The sequence below is a fragment of the Conger conger genome, chromosome 8 (genome assembly GCF_963514075.1).
Source record: "Conger conger chromosome 8, fConCon1.1, whole genome shotgun sequence".
Lineage (NCBI taxonomy): Eukaryota > Metazoa > Chordata > Actinopteri > Anguilliformes > Congridae > Conger > Conger conger.
In genome coordinates, this window is record NC_083767.1 from 51429161 (window position 1) to 51449689 (window position 20529).

Consider the following 20529-nt stretch of genomic DNA (forward strand, 5'->3'; position numbering starts at 1 on the left):
CAGGGGATACTGCACATCACAGGAGCTACAATGGCACAGAACACTTATAAGTTAGGCACAGATTTACCGTGCAATAAAAAGTAAGTGCATGTAAAACACATTTTCATGGTGGCAATCTCTAGAGAGGAAGAGCTTTTAACATCTCTAGAAGTTTCTTTGTCAGCAGAACTGGCAAGAGAATGACCTCAGTGGGTAGGTGGAGCTATACTGCTTCCAATCACAGTGAAATATGTAGCTTTCCTTTAGCAAAACACAATGATTAGCTTAAATTACTGTGGTCAATCATAGGACATCTATTTGGGTTTCATGTACTCAACACATGCTTAGCAGTTGTTTCAAGCCCTAAAATATGGGGACCTGCGGACCCAATGTCAGAGGACAATTCTCCGATCCATCCTCAACGTCCATCCACGTCAGCAGAGATCAGTGAAAAAAAAGGTCAAACCGATGTGGGCAGGCCAACAGATTTATATTTTGTTTTCCTTATTTAATTTATAAGATACATCTTCATCTCAGTGAGTGTTTACATTTCAACATGCTATGTATGGATTCTGTGGGATGTGTTGAGAAGCTGTGCTCCACAGTGCTAACAATGGCATATGCTCTCAGTGGATTTAACCCTTTGGTTTAGGGTACAGTCCCCTGGTACTAGGTTTCATTGAAGCCAAGTAGTACTAATCAGGGAGCAATGGCGATACCTAAAAAACAGCACAAAGCCATTCAATATGTTCCCACACACTGTTGTATACATATACACACTGCACATAATGCATGTGCAAACTGGCCATATGCACAAACGTGCACACACACACACACACGGATTGTAGCGCACACTTACCACACACGTGCAGATGGTACAGGGGTTGTCTGGCATGCGCCACTGCAGTCCATGCTCACGCTGAATGCCATTGTGAACACAGCCTTCACATGAAAAATCAGGAATTTAATGAAAATCCAATATCAAAACCAGCACATTTGGTGTCAGCAAGCTGCTTTACCAAACACATCTAGCTCAGACAACACACAACTTGTGAGTGACAGACAGAAGATGGATGGTCCCAGAAGCAACCAAATCCACAGATCTGCTGACAATACTTTCAGGTTTTCACAGCCCAGTTGTGCTGAGACAGCTACCCGTAACATTACAAATCTTACTTTAGATTGGCTAAAATAAATATTTTGAGGGCATGAAATCCCTTACATGTGCACTCCGTGTGGAGTAACTTCTTGGCTTGGGATGGTTCAGGAGGCCTGGATCTCAGTTCAGGCAAAGGGACAACTCACCTCGGCACATGGGACAACACTCGCCCTCACTGGTCTCAGCGGCCACACAATCCAGCGGAGGACAGGAGACCGCAGTGCACACTAAGTTCCCATTCTACACCCCGACCGCCACATAAGACGAAAAGAAAGAGAAAATGACAATAGTGAGTGTGCAACATATCTGAGCCTCTGAGCATCTCGGTTTACATAAACAACCTCAGTGGCCCTCACCCATCTCTCCCCCGGCCCCTTCTCCCTCCTCTCTGTGCCAGACTACCTTTTCCCCAGCCCCTGTCCCTGGATGACTGTGGGGGGATTTGGGGTGGACTCCGGGGACACTCTGGGGGTGCTGTTATGGGACAGTGGGGCGGGTGAACCCTCACACACTCTCTTTTGTCTTGGTGCATTCCGCTGTCACCCTGCCTCTAACGCAGAGCAGATGAAGCAGAAACACTCCCGGCCCGCCAAAAAGCCCGGCCACCGCCATCCACCCTTCAAAAGGGTGAGCATTCATTAGGCCGGTCACCACGCATGACCGCTCTCCCTGAACCGGCGGCGACCACTCGCTACTCACCACAACCCCTCCAACCCTCCGACCTGCTCCCCGCAAAGAGAGAACACTTCCTGTTCATCATTTCTGATTTGCTGCAGTGCTCTGACTGATATGCAAAGGGTACTCCCCCGTTGCGGAAAGTCTACAGCGATGTCCTTAAATTACAGGAGAATGTGTGTCTTCTTCATAACCTTGCAGGTGCAAAACCAGCTCAGAGAGTAATGAACCAGCATCCCCACTGTTCACGCCTCCTGGAGCTACTGCTGTTCCTTCTGATTCTTTTCCCATTCAAGTCAGTTAGCGGCTAACATCTGGGAATGGTGGACCTGACCTTGCATTTGTCCACCTTCTCAGACAGTCACAGCTGGACCCACTTGAGTTACTTCACTTACTCACAGACCCAGACTGGGAGCTAAACTCATCTAATCACAGCCAAAGAATCTACAGCACAAACTTTGAGCGTGAATCTGGCCAATAGTAATGCAAAATAATTTCTCGTCACTTTATGATGTCTCTATGGCATTAGAGAAGCACAGGCAGGCCAAGACGGTTCACAGGCATCGTGGCTCACCATGCAGACGCAGCGCTTGCAGGGATCCTGGCGGTCAGAGAAGGACGCACCATCTAGGATGATCTGCCCATCCATACTGCAGCGTGAGCAGTCCTGACAGCAGGATCCATACGGCGGCTTCACCCCATGGCTGCAGGAGTGCTGACATGTCTGCACGTCTACACATGACGTGTCCCCTTTCTGGAGGAAAATAACAAACAGTGAGACAGCATTGTACACACTCCAGGGTACAATCAGAGAAACAAATAACAGATGCAAACACTCACGAGACACACAGACCCCGAAAAACATATTCAGAGACAGTTATTGTTATAAACAAATGTGCTTGTGAAACAATGCGACAAACAGCCACATACACACAGTAACACACAAACAGATTTAGAGAGATTCAGATGCAACCATACATTTTCCACAGGCTGCTACACAGATATTAAGCCCCAAGGGTTCCCATTCAAAACTTTCACCCTACCTAAAGGGTCTGTCACAGCAGAATCGTGCCCGGATAGGAGTGCTATCGCAGGCCTGAAACAGCTGTATAGATAACACACCCACACAGGAAGGGACTGAGATTCCTCTCCACATCAGCCATACATGTGCGGGAGCCATGCGGCCCCAGAATGGCGCCAGCAGACAAACCGTACAGCACAACACGTCCTTGATCTCATTCATTAGTCATTGCTTCCAGAGACTTCTCTGTACAGGGCAAAACAACAAGCAGCACGTGGCAGGAGGGCACACAACCTCAACCTACCCTGCAGGTACAGATCTGGCAGCCATCCAGAGTGTTGAAAGAGCCATTGTAAGGTCTGCCGTCTACATCACAGGCTGAAAATAGAGTTTTAAATCATCCCGATTACCCTCACTGTCAAGAGTCACAACACGCCTTCAAGTGCCAGCATTTCTTTATCTATCATTCTCCAATGCCGTAAAATTAGCAGATTCTACAGTTACAGTGTGCTGCCTTCAAAGAAGACTGCTCCAATATGAATGAACATCGTCTGGAAGGATGAAAGGATTCCTTTAACTGAAAGTCTACTCTGATCACATCATTAAGGGTGAAGAGAAATGGCCTCCTGCAGTGAGACTGAAGCAAAACTGCCGTCAGGATGGTGGTGCGTATGTACCTGAACAGGTGGGACAGCACTGGCCTGGTATCTGAAAAGGTCTTGAGCATCTTGTAGGCTGACACTGAACTGGGGTACATTTCACCAGGCTGTTCTGAAACAACAGAGATACAATTACTACCCCTGTGAAGTTCTACTGCCAACCAAACAGGACATGTTTCTGAACTAGAGGTTATGCTGGAACAAAGGCCACTTATGGAGGGTATTCAATGCTATAGCAGACTTACTGTACATGTGCATTTCTGACAGGGGTTGGATCTCGATACAAAGACAGCTCCATTCTCATAGACTTCTTCTTCATACTCACAGCCTTAAAAAGACATGGCATTCATAACACTCTTACATCATAGTTTTTCCATGCATAACCAAGGTCATGAATATATTTTAAATGGTTTTCCTCTGTGCCCTAAATACCATCATCTGTGGGAGAGAGGGCCTTTACCTGGTTGGCAGATTGGGCAACACTCCCCTTCAGGGATATACTGGTTCAGACAGGACAGGGGGTGGCAGCGGCCCCGCTGACACTTGGCCCGGCCGTTCTGAAAATCAGATAAACAAGCAGATTACACCATTTTCCTCACCTAAATGTCATTCCGTCTGCCAACAGCAAATCGACAGACTGCAGACTGGAAGAATACCAGGCATATTACGGACACACACTGCTGAAAACATTCTTAAAACCATGTGGGGATGTTGTCATTCAGGGCACTGATATGGAATGTGCCGCCCTTCACTGCGTTCCTTCCAACAATAGGAACACAACCTGGCGCCCATGGAGTCTGCAGTTACAGCTCCCTGCAGTATCATTACTGCATCAGACACATTTGGAAGAGAATCCCTGATCATTTAGTAAATGAAAGGCGTGTGAATGGTGAAAAGTAATTTGTCTAAAATGTTGCTAATGTTTATTTAGCAACGCTTCATGGACTGTGAGTTCTGACCAGCATAACTATGGAATTTCTGCTGCCACTGCGGGTAAACAGTGCATGATGCCATGTCTCAAAGTCACACCACAGTGAGCGATTGGCTACTTGCACTGTTCAATATTTTTTCATTAATGTGAAGTAATGATGTCATTAACTACAGACACAGGACTACTCTCCTGAGAAGCCGAAGAGGATTATAAAAGGGAGCGTGATCTCGCTTAAAATCTCTAAGGAAGCACTCACCTCACACACACAGGACTCACACGGGTCCGGGCTGAACACATCTCCATTGCTGTACGTCTTGCCTTCGAAGACACAACCTTCAAGTGACAAAATATGCCCACATCAAACCAGTAGACACCAGGGATTAGGCTCTGAGATTAAACCAGTGCTAGGTCTCTGCGCAAGGTCAACCTTACTGTACTGTACTATGATAAATATTCAGCACACTAAACATGAAGGACACAAGTGAGAATACAAGCATGTTTCAATATGTAGAGAGAAAACCAATCAGCGTGAATGGTGTCTGCTCTGGTCCACCATCAGTGTTCTGGGTCTGGACAGCCTGCTCATAGTCTGGGAAATAAAACATATCTGAGATTAACAACTATAGTTTCTCAATATATTCATCATTTTATTCATGACTGGGCTGTTATGAGTTCAAAGAGGCAGAACTGAGTTACAGTTTGTAAAGAATAGACTAAGAAGATTCTCCTAAATTGTATTCACATTGGCTAACGTAGCCATTTTCATAAGAATAAAACCTCAAGAGCAAAATTTAAAATTAAAGCTATAATCCACTCAGAAAATAGTAGATTAGATTATATTAATTACGATATTTATAGTAATCTGAGTAAGTTTTATGAACTCCCTGAGCAAGCCCCATTAAGATATGTCTTGAAGCAGAACATCTCACAGAAGAAGCAGTGTGTGTCTCACACATGAAGAAAATCACATCCCACAGGACACAGGAAATGTCTCACAAGTTGAGCAGCATGTGGTTCCCACATGAAGCACATCGTTCACATGAAACAGCGCACATCTCACACAAGAAGCAGCATGTTTCCAACACATAAAGAAGAACACTTCTAGCGAAATCTCACATGAAACAGCACACGCCTCACACAACATAAGATTTCACATATACGGCACCATGTCTCACGAGTGACACAGCATGTCTTGCAAACAAACCCATTTCAGACATGAAACAGGACCAGTCTCACACACAAAGCACACTGTCACTTGTTGAAGTGTTTATATACATACCCAAACATTTCAGTCCACACAAGGGCCTTATCCTGCAAACATCCACTGTAACCTGCACTCATTTGACTCCATTCATATTCATATTCATATCATATGAATGAGATATATTCAGTACAGGCAGGCTGAACTGGGCCGTATCAGAACTCTTGTTTGCTGGAGGGAGATTTATGGACAATAGAGCCACATGCCTTTCTACTCAGTGTTTGTCGGGTATTATATTCTTCTGGGTTTGGTGGGATGTCTGAACCAGCCTTTTAACTGAAGCCACATGGGGGCAGAGAGAAGGAGAGGGAGAGAGGCCACGAGGAGAGGAAATCAAAGGGGTAAAGGACCCGACAGTCACCTACAAAACCTGGAAAACCGTTTCATTCTGAACACAAGCCCCTCTGAACGCTCCTGCTAAACTTCCATTCCCCTTCATCTGTCAAAAGCGATGTTTGCATATGAGTGCCAATTTACCTTGTAAGAGGGGATTTCATGCCAGTTTCTGCTCTTGGTCATTTAATCACGACTGTGGCCTGAGATAAGAATCTGTGTTACAGTACATGCAACTCATTTAGTCTGGGCAGTTTGTTAAAACGAATACAAAAACACACAGGTATGTAATGCAATGTTGCAAAGACATTTTTTCAGGTGGAAAACCAGAATAAACAAATGTCTTTCCAAACAGTTTTTGTCTGAAAAAGAGCTCACATAATGTGAAAATAAGTTTTACATGTTACACTATGTTAGCCATTACTTACTGAGTCAAGTGAGAACAACAGAGTTCTGAAAGAGTTCTGAATGCAGCCCTGCATCTTCTATGAATTCCAAATTTACAATGGCAGAGTTCAGCAAGTCACTAAGTGGTAACATCTGGTCAGTTGTTTAACTCTATAAAGGACTAAGAGACATTTCACAAGAATAACATGTAACTGTAGTTAACCCCACAAAGCAACAATGAATGTCATACCATCTTACATTTACCAGAGAAACCATTCCAACTCATTTAATTTATCGACTGCACAGTGCAGTTCCACAGAATAGCAAAGGCAGGCATTCATAAAAGTATTTCATAGTCAAATAGTGTGTTCTCTCACTATTCCTACCCATCGCCTCCCCTACACACAGACACCTCCTTCATACCCAGCTTTGATCAGGCACCGCAGGAAAAGTGGGGAGGACGTCCCAGGCTATTAATCATACTGGCAGACTTACAGTAGCCCTGACAAAAGCGCCCATATGCATTAAGTTCTCTTTGTTTTTCAACACAAGTGCTGTGTATCAAAGCTTGACAGACAGACTCATTTGACTTCTTTGAGGACTCGAGACAGACTCATAGACTTCTTTGAGGGTTCTGACTGTTACATCAAGGTTGATGTTCTTAATGCAAGTGCAATGCTGATGGTAATGTGAGGAGAGGTGGATACATTTCCAGAATGTAAGGCTATTCCAAATGCGGTATCACTTCAGGACAAGTAAATGGTATTTTCAGTATTCTCTCTCGTAGTAGAACCGAAATTGAGGTAGTATGGAAATACAAAATACATGATATAAATGCATTCGCAACTTCACATGACCTGGAAACAATAAAAAGTAAAGGCTACAAATGCAATGATTCTTGATACAACGCACTGTAAGAAAACCCCAAAAATGTACAACAGTGTAGAAAGGGTTGATTTCACACTAAAAAGAGCAACATATTAGAAATCCACACAAGTAATTAAAATGAACTAAAATTTACCAACAATTTATTGCCTTACCAGTTGATATACTGACTACGACAACTACTACAATCAATTTCAATTCAGCTGGATTCAGGTCAGCACTCAGCAGTAAAGTCTTGAACAAGAAAAAGAGGACAATGTAATCCTTTCCTCTCAAGAAAATATAATTTGTTTATTATGCTGTCTTGTCTATTTAGCTTTGACTACTCCAGGCTCTCCCCGTCTAGGGGGTGGGTTGGTGGGGCACAACCCCTACTCCTCGCATAGCTGGGACAGGACAGTCAGAAATGCATTTCAGCACAGTGCCCTGGAGACCATCTGGCTCCACAACCCTCAATCTCCTGCCAGTAACGAGGGCAGCACATGCTCCTGGTTTGCAGCTTCAGGGTCAGAGACCCATCGTGGGCCTGACATTAAGCACCGCTTCTGTAAAGCAGACCTGCACATAGAGGGCACAGCACCTTCAGAAAGTCTGTATGTAGAGGGATAGTCCACATACTGTCAACATTAACACTCCCTGCACATGGAGAGCACAGCACCGTCAGAAAGTGTGCAGACTGTCATCATCTGTATGTAGAGGGATAGTCCACATACTGTCAACATTAACGCTCCCTGCACATAAGTGCAGGATGCTGTCAGAAAGTGTACAAACAGGCTTTTTTTTTGAAGGCAGCATTTTCACAATGCGTCCTTCTAAGGTGCCTTATATCGGTTATATTTGAAGGCACAGTCCGATGTGTGCTTCGCCTGGGTAGGACATCCCATAGGACCTTTTTATGATTAGTACCAGACTGCTGAATTCTGTTAAATTAATGGTGGCTCAAAGCAGCAAAGCCAGGCTATCGCATTAGCCGCTACAGAGGACGTGAACCGACTGCCAGTAGCGGTCTTTCATATTTTTGTTCACTAGAAAGACACTGTAGAAAAGACTAATCAATGCTCTCTCTGCAAGCCACCAAGAAGTCTCACACTTATAGTAACATGATGTGCTATGTTTTATGTATTTAATGAGCATCTCAGTAAAGCTGCCTTGCTTTTTTTGCTGATCGCCTTCTGTCTTCTTACATCTCAGTGCACAACCAGCCAAAGTGTTATGATAGGCAATTAGTAAAGGAACCAGACATGCAAAGCAAGGCATGCAGGACCATCAGCAGTCGTGGGAACAATAACAGTGTTAAAACAATGCTGTGCTTGTGTAACCCTATTCTTTATTGGACACAAAAGGAAGAGAGAAAAGCCTTGCCCTTGATCGGACATGAATCCATGCTGTGGTTTGGTTCTTGTTTAAGAGGCCGGAGAAGAATGGAGATCTCCTCTGGAGCTGTGCAACACCAAACATGCAGAAACAATTAAGTGGGGGGGGGGATATTAGCATACATTCCAAAAACATCATTCCCATTCCTCAATGTCAGAACAGGATTCATGCTTTTAGGTGGTTTTCAGTCTGCAGACTCCAACATTGACCAATATTAAAGCAAAACAGCACAATATTTAAAAAAAAACAACTTTGATACCACAACAGCGTGGGCGTGCCTGAGGTATTACAAATGCAACATAATCCAACAAGTCAGGGATGAATAGATCATAGGAACATGAAAAGCAGAAAGTTGGTTTTCTTGTGCTACTACAGTGCAACCTCTCTGAATCATGTGCATAGTTCATGATATCTTAAAAACAGCAAGTGTTATCTTGTGTACTGGTAAATCCAAGTGCATAAAAATAAATGGCTCTCTCACATGTTTTTACAGTAGGCACATTTGTGCCAGTTTCTCAAAGTAAATTTTTTATTTTGTGAAATGGCCAATCATACTTGTTCATCAAGTAATTGCATACAGTTTTTTCTTTAGCAAGCTATGCTAGATGAATTTATGCCTGGATTATTCACTTTCATATGTATTTTCATCCTCTGGATCATCCACACTACAAGTCACTGAAAATTGCAATAAAAGCAATATATATCACTTGTCTACCAGACAAATTCCTATAAATGCAATGATCCGGCAGGTATTTGAAGCATGTAGTAGACCAAGTCATTTTGTCCTTGTGAAGAGGCCCAGGGTTGTTCAACCCAGAAAGTTGTCCCCATAACCTTGACTCAAAAGTGCTCCCTTGTCACCATCCCTGACACATGACATGGCTCCCTGTGGCTGGATCGTACCACTCAGTAAAGCAGGATCCGCAGTTGTGGACGCGGCACTCCGCATCGGGATAGCCCACACAGTGGGCATTCTTGCAGAGGTCAGGGCAGGTCACTGGGGCAGGGCCCACTGGACAGCCCGAGAACCAGTGCAACTCAAAGCAAAACCTGGGGACAAGAGAGCAGCCAAAAACAAGAAATCACACTGCGGATCCAAACGGACTGGGTACAGTGGCTACATACATGTTTGGCATACACATTTAGCATTTGGAGCAAAGATTGATGCACCGTCATAGATTGAAGCCAAAATTTCAGGTAAGAATATCAGTTCATGTCGTCTGCTCAGGCAAATATATCACAAACTCACATTTACCCATGTATTTTGACTGCCAAATTACAGTATTTCTACAATGAACTCTGGACCTCTGGTTGTTTGTTAATGTAACTGCAAGTGCAGTCTACTGTGCATTCCTACTACTCAAAATATTCAATAGGCTATAAAAAAACAACCGTAACCAATAAGTGATACAAATTGCAAAGTTATGGGTAAAGGGAGGTCTATGGGGCAAAGGGGCATCTGTATTACCTGAGGTCAGGGGTATAGAGGTGTCTGTATTATCTGAGGTCATGGGTATAGGGGGGTCTGTGTTACCTGAGGTCAGAGGTATAGAGGTGTCTGTATTATCTGAGGTCAGGGGTATAGGGGGGTCTGTATTACCTGAGGTCAGAGGTATAGAGGTGTTTGTATTATCTGAGGTCAGGGGTATAGGGGGGTCTGTATTACCTGAGGTCAGAGGTATAGAGGTGTCTGTATTATCTGAGGTCAGGGGTATAGGTGGGTCTGTACTACCTGAGGTCAGGGGTATAGGGAAGTCTGTATTACCTGAGGTCAGGGGTATAGGGGTGTCTGTATTACCTGAGGTCAGGAGTGATGGGAAGCCACAGGCCACTTTCTTTCACTGAGGAGATGTTGGGGGTGTAGTCCCTGTCAAACGGGTGCTGCAAGGCCCTCTGCTGCTCCATATGCCGAATCCTGGCCATGCCCTCCTCAATATCCAGAGCCAACCAGTTCTGAATTACCCAACTCTCAGGTAAGGGGCTTATGTGGGGACAGATGCGCTTGATTCGGGACAGAGTTCCCAGACCTGCCATGCTAATCTGGAGCTGGGCAAAGAAGTAAAACCTCATGTAGTGGGGGCCCTGAAAGTAGAAGTTACAACTGTCCTTGTCATAGCCATCGGTGCGAAATCCAAACATGTCAAAACCGTTTCTGTCCAGGCCAAAGGCATCAAAGCCGTACTTGTTGTATCCGTCTTCAAAGAGCTGGTCCATGACCCTTTCACTTTCCGATGAGACAAAGGTCCGGTCTCTTTTCATCCCAAAGGACGTAACATTGGACCTGTTGAACCCGTAGCGGTTGAACCCAAATATATCATACCCATCGACATCCATGTGGTCGCGATCGAAGCCGTCAATGCCAAAGCTATGCTTATTCCAGCCCATTTGGTCATAACCATTCCGGTCATAGCCTTGTCTGTTGTAACCCTTCTTGTTGTACTCACCTTGATGGTTGGCGGTTACCTTTTTCCCAAGGTTCTTTCTGCTATAGTCATACTGGTCATAGTCATTAGAGTCTACACTGTACCTGTCATACCGGTACTTGTCTGGACCGGATGTTCTTTGTGGTGAGGTAATGTTGCAGGGGGCACCCAGGGTGATAGGCACATAGAGCGTACAGAGCTGTTTCTGGGCTTGCAGCATATCATCCGGAGCCACATTGAAGGGCTTCATCTTCACATACTTCAACTCTCCAGGAAACTGGGAGGGTGAGTCACGCCCACGTTCCTGCCACTGCGCCCACAGCTTGTCCATGAAGGCATAGTGGGACAAGAAGACAGGGTCATATGGGCTGAGTGGAGAGGCCATGTGTCCCCCCACCCAGAGGTGGAAGAGTGATGAAACCGCCCGGATCTGGTTGGAGAACTGACCAAAGTCCTCCTCCACCAGCAGCAGCTGCAGGTTGACAGCGTCTGGCAGGGAGACGGAGGAGTTGAACCTCCGCCGCAGGCAGGGCGACCAGCTAGCCTCCCCCTGGAATGGGTGGTGCGAGACACAGTCTGTTACAGGTTCCCCGTTTCCCCCGAAGAAATTAGCCTGCCAGATAGCAGAAGTCTCCAGGGAACCCGCATCCACGGCCCACTCAAAGTAGGGGATGGAGATTTGGCAGGACGAGGCCTTCTGCAGCTCCCGCTCCACCTCTTTCAGGAAGTAGCGGTGCCAGGGCAGGAAGAATTGCCCATTGGCCTGTGGCATATAATCAGCGCGCATTCTAGTGAAGCTTTCCCAAATTCCTGATAGCACCATGGCAGGGGGAAAGGGAGGGGACAGAATATTATTAATCGGTCTTAATACCAGACACAAGACCTTTAATGCTTTAATCCCAATTTCTTTCTGTACTCCCCAATTTGAAATTCCTAACTGCACTTATCAGCCCTTTCCATGCAATGTCCTCAATATGGAGGGGTGTGCTAAAGCATTGTGCCTAACACACAGTTTTTTCACAGCTCAGCTGGGTTGTAGAGTTATTTTTCTGGAAAATGCTCTGATGGACAACAAAAGATAACAGAACATCGATTGACCACAGGAGTTGCTATTGTGTGATGACATATTTTAATGACTAAACCCTCTCTCTATGGGTATAATTCTGGCTAATGGTCCTATCATAAATAATCACTCTTAACTAGATTTGTCTCAGCGGGAACCAAAGCACTGATATTTGTTGAGGATAACGTTGCTTATTCATACTGTGTGTATTCAAACATAAACAGGTCTAGGACTGAGGGTATTTTAGTCAGCTACACTCACATATCTGTAATAGACAAATTACATGAATTGAAGTGATATGATACCTGGTGTAGAATAAAGTTTCCTGATGGCATGCTGATACACCTCTCTCTCCCCAGGGGTCATATCCCGCACCTCCTTGCGCTGAGTCAGGTGTTGGCAGGTGCACTCCACAGATCCCATGTAGCTGCACACACATGCTTCACAGGCATGCTCAAAGGTGTCCCCAAAAAGGTAGGAGTGCCCATGGAAGGAGCAGCCACAGCTTTCTCTGCACTGCACGTCTTCGCAGCTCCGCCCTACAGAGAAGCTGACCACCTCCTTCTGCACGCCTTCCTGATTACGCAGTTGGCACTGGGCCAGAGACACATGCTCACAGCTGTACGCAAACGCTGTGTTGAGCCCCAGATAGTTAAAGCCGTGATCATTTGTGCCGCTGCAGTCAAAACCAGCCCTGTTGAAGCCCTTGCGGTCATATCCACTCTGTCCGAATTTGGAGCGACCGTCATGTTCGCCCTTGCGATTATAGCCGGTCAGGTTGAACCCAGTGTCTCTGTGAAACCCATCCCTGTCGTAAGCGTTGCAGTCAAAACCATACTTATCAAACGTCCTCCCGTCCCTCAACCCACTGAAGACTTTCCTGTTGAGGCCGAAGAGAGCTGGACCCACCCATTCCTGGTTCTCGGCCTTCCTTCTGTGCCCATGTCGGTCCAGGTTAGAGAGGTTGTACCCGTGTCGGTCATAGCCTTCTCGGTCAAACCCCACCGAAAAACCCAGGTGCTTGGGCTGCCGGTAGCAGCAGGCTCCCAGCATGCACTGCTGCTGACAGGCATGGAGGCTCTCGAAATTGTTGTCATTCCCTCCACAGCCACTATAGAGGAATTCCTCACACTTGGCAGTGAGGGAGCTGTAAAACCAGCGGCGTCTGGGCTCCTGCTTGCGCCTGCAGTGGCCCTCCATCTTTGGCAATGTGCAAGCCTATGGGGCACATAAGCTGGATGGAGGCCTCAATTTACTCAAGAGAGGAAATCAAAACTCGCTGCTTTCGCTTTGGGGTCCAATAACTAATTTTGTTATTGTTTAACAGCTGCAGCTGTGACATAACTACACTGCTGTGGGCCACTCACTGAAGGACACTGATCTTCCAAAGAATGCAAAGACTGCATGCTAAATTTGGTAAATACTGTACTTGCATCCTAATTTCCATTTCCAGGATCCATTTGGGAGCACTATAAACTGCTTTGTCCAATAAGAATGTGGAATTTGATAGATGCCTGCAGTACTGAACTATCAATTTGAGTTGACCAATATTAAAGCAAAACAGCACAATATTTAAGTTGAGTTTGTGAGTTAACAATCATACAGTATTGTGACAAATATCCCATACTAACCTAAAATGTACAAATGTCTTTCATGAATATTAGTTTGTTCCAATATAATGATCTACTGATACACCTCTACGTATACACAACTGTTATCTAATCTTACTCATTTTAATTAACAATATTATTAACAACAGAAGAAACTTGCCACAAAATTAGTCAATTTGGGAGGGTGCACACAGGCATTTTGAGAAACATTTGTTGCAGTTTTCGATCCACCAGCTGTACTGTGTAGTTCCTATGCTGGAGGAAAGTGCAACTGATAAAAGCTAGGTTCCTGGGATAACCTCTGTCCCGGAATGATGTTACGGTAAATGATGCATTTACACAGTCACGGTCAAATCCCATTTATCAGCACATACCCAGACCGGAGGGTGCATCAATTGACTTACTGGGATGTACAACATTGCAGAATTTGCCTTTTTTTTTAAGAAAAACAAGAGGCTCTAATCCCATCATTAAAGAAGCAACATGTAAAGTGTATTTTATATTTTTGGTCATGTTAAAAATGAAAGCACCCTTCATTTATTTAATTATGCTAATTAAAGTACTCTTATTAGCAAGATAACAACCTACAATCCCCGACATAGATCAATTTTGTCACGTAATCCAACTTATCTTAAAGAGCCAGACTGGAACTAAAAAACACTTTATTACAGATCTTGCTTATTAGGATTCAACAATTTCATAAACTCTCATAGCTATGGCTATGCAACACCCAATGACACTCTGGTCATACTCAGATATTGCCCTGTAAATCCGGTTTCAAATCTAATAAAACCAGCACTGGGCAGAGTGCAGTCATGACAAAGTAACATAGAATTACTCGGAAGCAAGCCAGATTCAACTACTCACAACCAAAACACAGTGTCAAAGAATAAAACACAGAAAGACATATTGAAGAGTTTCAAGGCCCAAAAATGTTGTATGTATCTGGTTATCTCTCACATGAATCATGTGGTTAATATTTAATGAAACCTAATAGGAGTAAGGTTTAAACAGTGATGTTTCAACAGATCTAAGCAAACCATATCCATGGTACTGCAGAATACTAACAAACCTGTTACAAGCAGCTAGCGAACAAAAGAGAGATATAAGATTGGTGTACCTGGGTCAGTGTAAACTACATGCAGCTAATCTATAATACAGAAGGAAGATGGAACATTTGTGTGCAGTACTTAGATCACTACAAGCACCTAATCTACAACATAGAGAGAACATAGGACTAACCAGGGTCAGATTGCTGTACTACAAGCAGTCTACAGAGGGGGAGGGGGGAGGGGGTTCTGTACCAAGGTTGGGTTTAGTCCACTACAAGCACCTATTCTACGAAACAAAGGGTGTATTGGAGACTTTTGTACCAGGGTCAGTAGAGTCATCTATTAGCAGCTAGTCTACAACACGAAGGAAGGTTGAAGAGTGCTGTACCCAAGGCAGTTTAGAGAACTACGAACGACTAATCTACAACACATACTGAGGCTGTACCTGGGTCACTGGTCTCTCACAGAAGCGCCCAATCGCAGAGGGTGGGCAAGAACATCTAAATCCCAAGAGGTGCTGCCCAGGTTCAGAGGTCAAAACCTGGCACAAACCTCCATTTAGGCAAGGATTGGAGAGACACGGATCTGCAAGGAAACCGGGTTGTTCAGAACCCTTCTGAGTTTAAGAGTTGAATGCGTCCTAAAAACACACTCCATAGCTACGCACCAAGAAAAGTTAAATCAGTCGACAGACTACACGGAGCTGCCCATAAAGCACCAGAACACAATGGAATGATGAATGGATGAGGTAACAAGTGAATGAATGAATGGCCACGATGAAAGCAGGAATGTGTCAACAAAAACATGAAGGATTATCATCTCAAGCCCTGCAACTAACCCTGGATACAGTTGGCTGAACAAGAGCTTTTCTTTCAAACCGTTCTGAAATTAGCCATTGCGAAACACACAGTATCTCTTGTGATGTTATTCTACACACTGAAGTAAGAGAATACAATTCGTTTTTCAGATAGAAATTCTGGGATAACCTTCGTCCAAAGTGCCTCTGGTGTTTGATGCAACCCCAGTTTCAGAAAGAGCATGATCCAACTATTAGATACATGATGACTCAAATCTGATGAACTGCAAGCATAGAGAAGCTTAGTTATAACTGGATCAGAATGAGTGCACTTTTAACTAAATAAAATCTCAATCAAATGTGAGCAGAGATGCTGTGTAACCTCCTCAGCATATTCTCTCAGTGGCTGCTGAAAAGTCCTTGTTGTGGACTATTACATCTCCATTACAAAAGCGTGTTCCATTAGCCCACAAACAGCCTGCTGTAGAGTGGAACTGCTCATTCAGTGGAGCTCTTTGGCTCAGTGAAACAAACGGGACTCCAGCCAGGGCAAACAACCATGCCTCTCCCCTATGTGTGCTTTGGAAACCAAAGCCGAACACTTGGAACATTTAGCCGGATGAATCTGATGAACAACTTCCTATAACTTACAGAGGGCGACACAGAGTCGTGCTCCACTGTGTCCTTGGTGCTGAAAAGTCAGTGAACACCAAACCCAGCTCACCTGCGCATGCTATAGCTGCAAGGTGCGCAGGCAGCAGGCCATGGAGACACAGCGGAAGAGGCTGTTTTTGGGCTGTAGCCGGGGTAACTCACCATCACTGACAGCACACTGCACCTTCCCGGTGACGCACTCGCAGGTGGAGCCCTGGTCCGTCTCCCAGCGAGCCCCCTCCTCCACCTCCCGCTCCTCCCAGGTGCACGTTGGCCGACGGCACTCGCACGTCTCCAGGTACTGAACCCGCGACACCAGGTCCGTATTCTGCACAAACAGAAGTTGGACCACAGGGCATTACCTAACGCGGCTGCCAGGGGTCGGCTGAACTTAGGAAATTAACTGTAATTCAGTCAAGTCATTGGTAAATTTCCTCATTTTATTGTACTCAACGAATTTCAACTACTTTATCAAAACTGTCTTAAGAACTGTCTGAATGGAAATGGAATTGTCCACAAACATAATTAATGCACCTGATAGGGTTCTGCAATCTGAAATAAATTTTGCCTATAAGGATAGCCCGGAACGTATGTACAAATGTACGTATGTGACTGAAAGGTATAAGGTAAAATATTTCAATCAAAATAGATAATGTTTTGTTTTGTTTTTTTGGGTAGCTTGACTGAGAACCCATGCTCATTAACATCAACACCCTGTTAATGTGTCCCCCAAGTAGTGTAGCCTGCATGTCTTTGGATATTATAGCTCAGGACTTCAATGAGGTCCCCAATTATTTGGACAGTGGCACAATTTTTGTTCTTTTTGCTCTGTAATCCAACACATTGGATTTAAAACAAAGAAATTAATGAGGAGGTTAAGTGCTGATTGTCGTTCCTACATGGATCACCCGTGGATGTGCATACCCTCAAATTGAAGGCAACAGTCTGCACATTAACATAAGCATTGCTTCATTTCAAATCCAGTACAGAGTACAGAGCCAAAAGAACAGAAATTGCACCACTGTCCAAATACTTATGTGGATTGCAAACACTGTATGATTTGCGTCCCACAGTGCAGTGCATACCTGAGCCTTGACCATGTCCAGCATGGTGCTGAGACCATCAACCAGCTCCTCCAGCCTCCGAATCCTCTCCTCTGGGTTCAGGGGCTTTGACCCCCGCTGCGACCCAGGGGGGCCCAGGTGAGTGCGCTGAGGCTGGTCATGTGCTGAGTCAGACTGCGGCTCCAGGTGCACGCTGGGATCTTTCCCGTAGGGGTCTTCCATTTCAGTACTGGGAAGGGAGTGGGGCATGGAGTCTGAGGTAAAGAAGAGTGGACAAAGTTATTTTAAATGTATGCACCATGTATGCAGCAAAATCATATATTTTCATCTTGCACATAATGTGATATCAGACTGAACTGATAATCAGCAAAATGCATACAACTCCTCATCACCACTTCGGAGTACTAAATTGTTGTCTCCTGATCATTAATACAGACATTTCTTCTTTACAGGAGTCACAGAAAACCAGAGTGTTAGTCGGTATATTAGCTTATTCAATGGTTATGACTGATTGTCTCTGTGAGCCCCTCACTGCTCATGAAGCAGATGGCTTTACAGTAATGCCAATCTCCTTTAATCTCTAGCTTGCACCCTCACACTCTCATATGCTTTTCTACTCAACTGACAAAGTCCCACTGTGTGCTCACAGTGCTCGCTATATATAGTGACACATATGTGGATGCACTATGTGTATATGAGCGATGTTGCCTGAGGTATGTATGTATGTATGTATGTATGTATATGTACTTAGTATTTTGTCATCCACCTTATTCTCAAGTAATTTACACTCCTTCCCTCACTCTTTTGCTCACACAGCTTTGGATCAGGAGGTAGAAACAAGCCTGAATTTTTCATAATAAGAGCTGTATTTCTTACAGTAACAGACACAGTGACTCCCAAAGGAATTATAGGTATGACCCCAAAGGCCTGCAAGGGGACATTTCATTTCCTGTTTATTCCTGAACCTGCTCTGCACGGACACATTATGAAGAATGACTGAGTGTGTGTGTGTGTGTGTGTGTGTGTGTGTGTGTGTTTGTGTGTGTGCACATATGTGGGGAACCCAAGAAGAATCATAGTGTGTTCATCCTGTTTCCTGAATGATTTGACATTAGAATGCCAATGTAAAAAAAATCTGTCTTCCCTCAGATGCACAAGACATTTCATTTTCATGCTACGCACAGAAGATACACCAACAGTACCAGCCTTCAAATTCTCCTTAACTATGCACTACAGCAACTATGTCCAGTGGACTAGGGAGACTAGACATGCCAACAGACTGCACACATTATGTATGTTGTGTGTGCTAGTGTGCAGCCTTTCAAATTCACAAAGGACTTGCAGCATTGGGACAGGCTATCAATCAAGACTAGAAATAGCAAACTGTGAAAGTACAGAAAAAAGCATAGATTTAAACAAATGTTCAAAATAGAGAGAAGGTCAAAGGTGAGAAATGAGCAAATGAAGACCTACCGTATCAGAAAATTGCCTGAAAGAAAGGGTATAAGGGATCGATTCCTTAGCGGTAAAATATCAGGCTGCCTAGATTTACAATCCTGTATTATTTCCAGTCAATTTACAAGGCCGTCATCCACAGAGACAGCATGTAGAATTTATTACCCTTTGAAGAAATGCATCTCATTCCTGACTGAGTAATGAGATGTGCTCCTCGGTGTGACCCAGTTGGCCATGCACAGCGAGGGACTGTGCGTCTCGCTGGGAAATACAGGGTCACAACCATAAAAAAAAGCCATTGCTGCTGAAATGCATCCTGTTAATTACTGTGACTAAATATCGCATTAAAACTTTACTGAGCCGTTTTTGTGTGTGTGCTGGCAGTCCATCTATCATGAGCTTGTGTTCAGTACTTAGGCACCGCAGGCTTAGGTATGCATGCCAACAAGTTATAAAGAGTAATATAATAAACTATAAAAATCTATCACACAGACTGCACAAAGAGCAGCTCTCTGACCCCATGATTAGATGAATCATTCTGCTTATTTTCACAAGCTGGTAAAAAGAGGACAGCAAGTTCACTGAGATCATCTGATTTAAATGTAGTTCTAGCAGATGTGGTTTCTCCACTTCTTCCTTCCAGCTGAAAAACTCACATTATACATGTGTTACTCATTACATCTGATTAAAATATTAACCCCATTTCACAAAAAGATGATACAGGCATAATAACAGATTAGGCTCTGAGCTGGCTGACTCACACGTATCTACAGTACAGCTTTTACAACAACTGAAACATTCCACATCTTCCTTTCTGCTCAAACAGTTCCAGCTGTGCTTTGACATTAAACAGTCTCATCTGTTAGCATGGAGAAAGATTCAAAGCTCGGCCTACTTTTGAACACAGCTGCAGACCACAAACAGGCCACGAAGACAAGGAACTTGAATGAAAATGTAATTTCATTGAAAATTAAATTAAGTGTACGGGGTCGGGTGCAACCCAGACTCGATTTAAAAGGCAACTAAAATGTCTGAACATACAGAAACCCGGACAGGAGACTGGGGTGACCCCACCATGTGTCTCACAGCAAATAAGAGTAGAATGCGGGTGGAAGTGAGGGGTCACATCACTGTGCATACGTCCTGATCTGAAAGACAATAAAAGCTTCCTGGCCTCCCACCACCCTAAAAATAACTCCCCACTTGACAACAAGGATAGAAAATGAAAGTGGTCACATCAAAGAAAAGCTGGAGCTGACTGCTGGTAGTAGTGCAAAGGTCACACCCCTCGTCAAACAGTGATGCACTTACGGAAAGTAGGAAAGCTACATTCTTTTGTCCTTCCATGTGTTTCTGCATACGTGTCTGCCTTCTTAGTTCTCTAAACTGTGTTTGGCCTTAATAAGCTGCTCCTGTATGTAAAAAGATAGCTACGGTCCAGATTGTTAAATTAAAAGTGTGCAATAATTTGTGCTATAATCTGTTAGCATTTCACCTCTAGTCAGATTGTATGTATAAGTATATTTTGTATGTTACAAAGATTGATTCCACATTTCATTCTTAAGTAACATTCAACAACAAAAAATAGGTTTCTTAATTAAGCATTCCGGCTTCACTTGTTATTGCATTGTAAATCAATGTGATGATTAATTTACATAATTAGAGGTTACTTCAGCAAGCTGAGTATGGTTAAGGGCATATGCATCCATTGATAGTGCTTTGCTGGAATATCCCAGCATCACTCTACA

At 44.2% G+C, this 20529-nt stretch overlaps 1 protein-coding gene across 1 annotated transcript in view; it reads right to left on the reverse strand.

The window, feature by feature from the left end:
• kcp (kielin cysteine rich BMP regulator) overlaps positions 1 to 20529 on the reverse strand; it is a 69185-nt gene that overhangs the window by 41140 nt on the left and 7516 nt on the right. Inside the window, exons 4-13 of the mRNA XM_061251410.1 lie at positions 17348 to 17580; positions 16425 to 16590; positions 4681 to 4757; positions 3954 to 4050; positions 3739 to 3821; positions 3512 to 3605; positions 3139 to 3212; positions 2388 to 2567; positions 1285 to 1378; positions 839 to 921 (exon numbers count right to left, since the gene is read on the reverse strand). Of these exons, the coding sequence (XP_061107394.1) occupies positions 839 to 921; positions 1285 to 1378; positions 2388 to 2567; positions 3139 to 3212; positions 3512 to 3605; positions 3739 to 3821; positions 3954 to 4050; positions 4681 to 4757; positions 16425 to 16590; positions 17348 to 17580 (1181 nt within the window). The remainder of the gene's footprint in view (positions 1 to 838; positions 922 to 1284; positions 1379 to 2387; positions 2568 to 3138; positions 3213 to 3511; positions 3606 to 3738; positions 3822 to 3953; positions 4051 to 4680; positions 4758 to 16424; positions 16591 to 17347; positions 17581 to 20529) is intronic.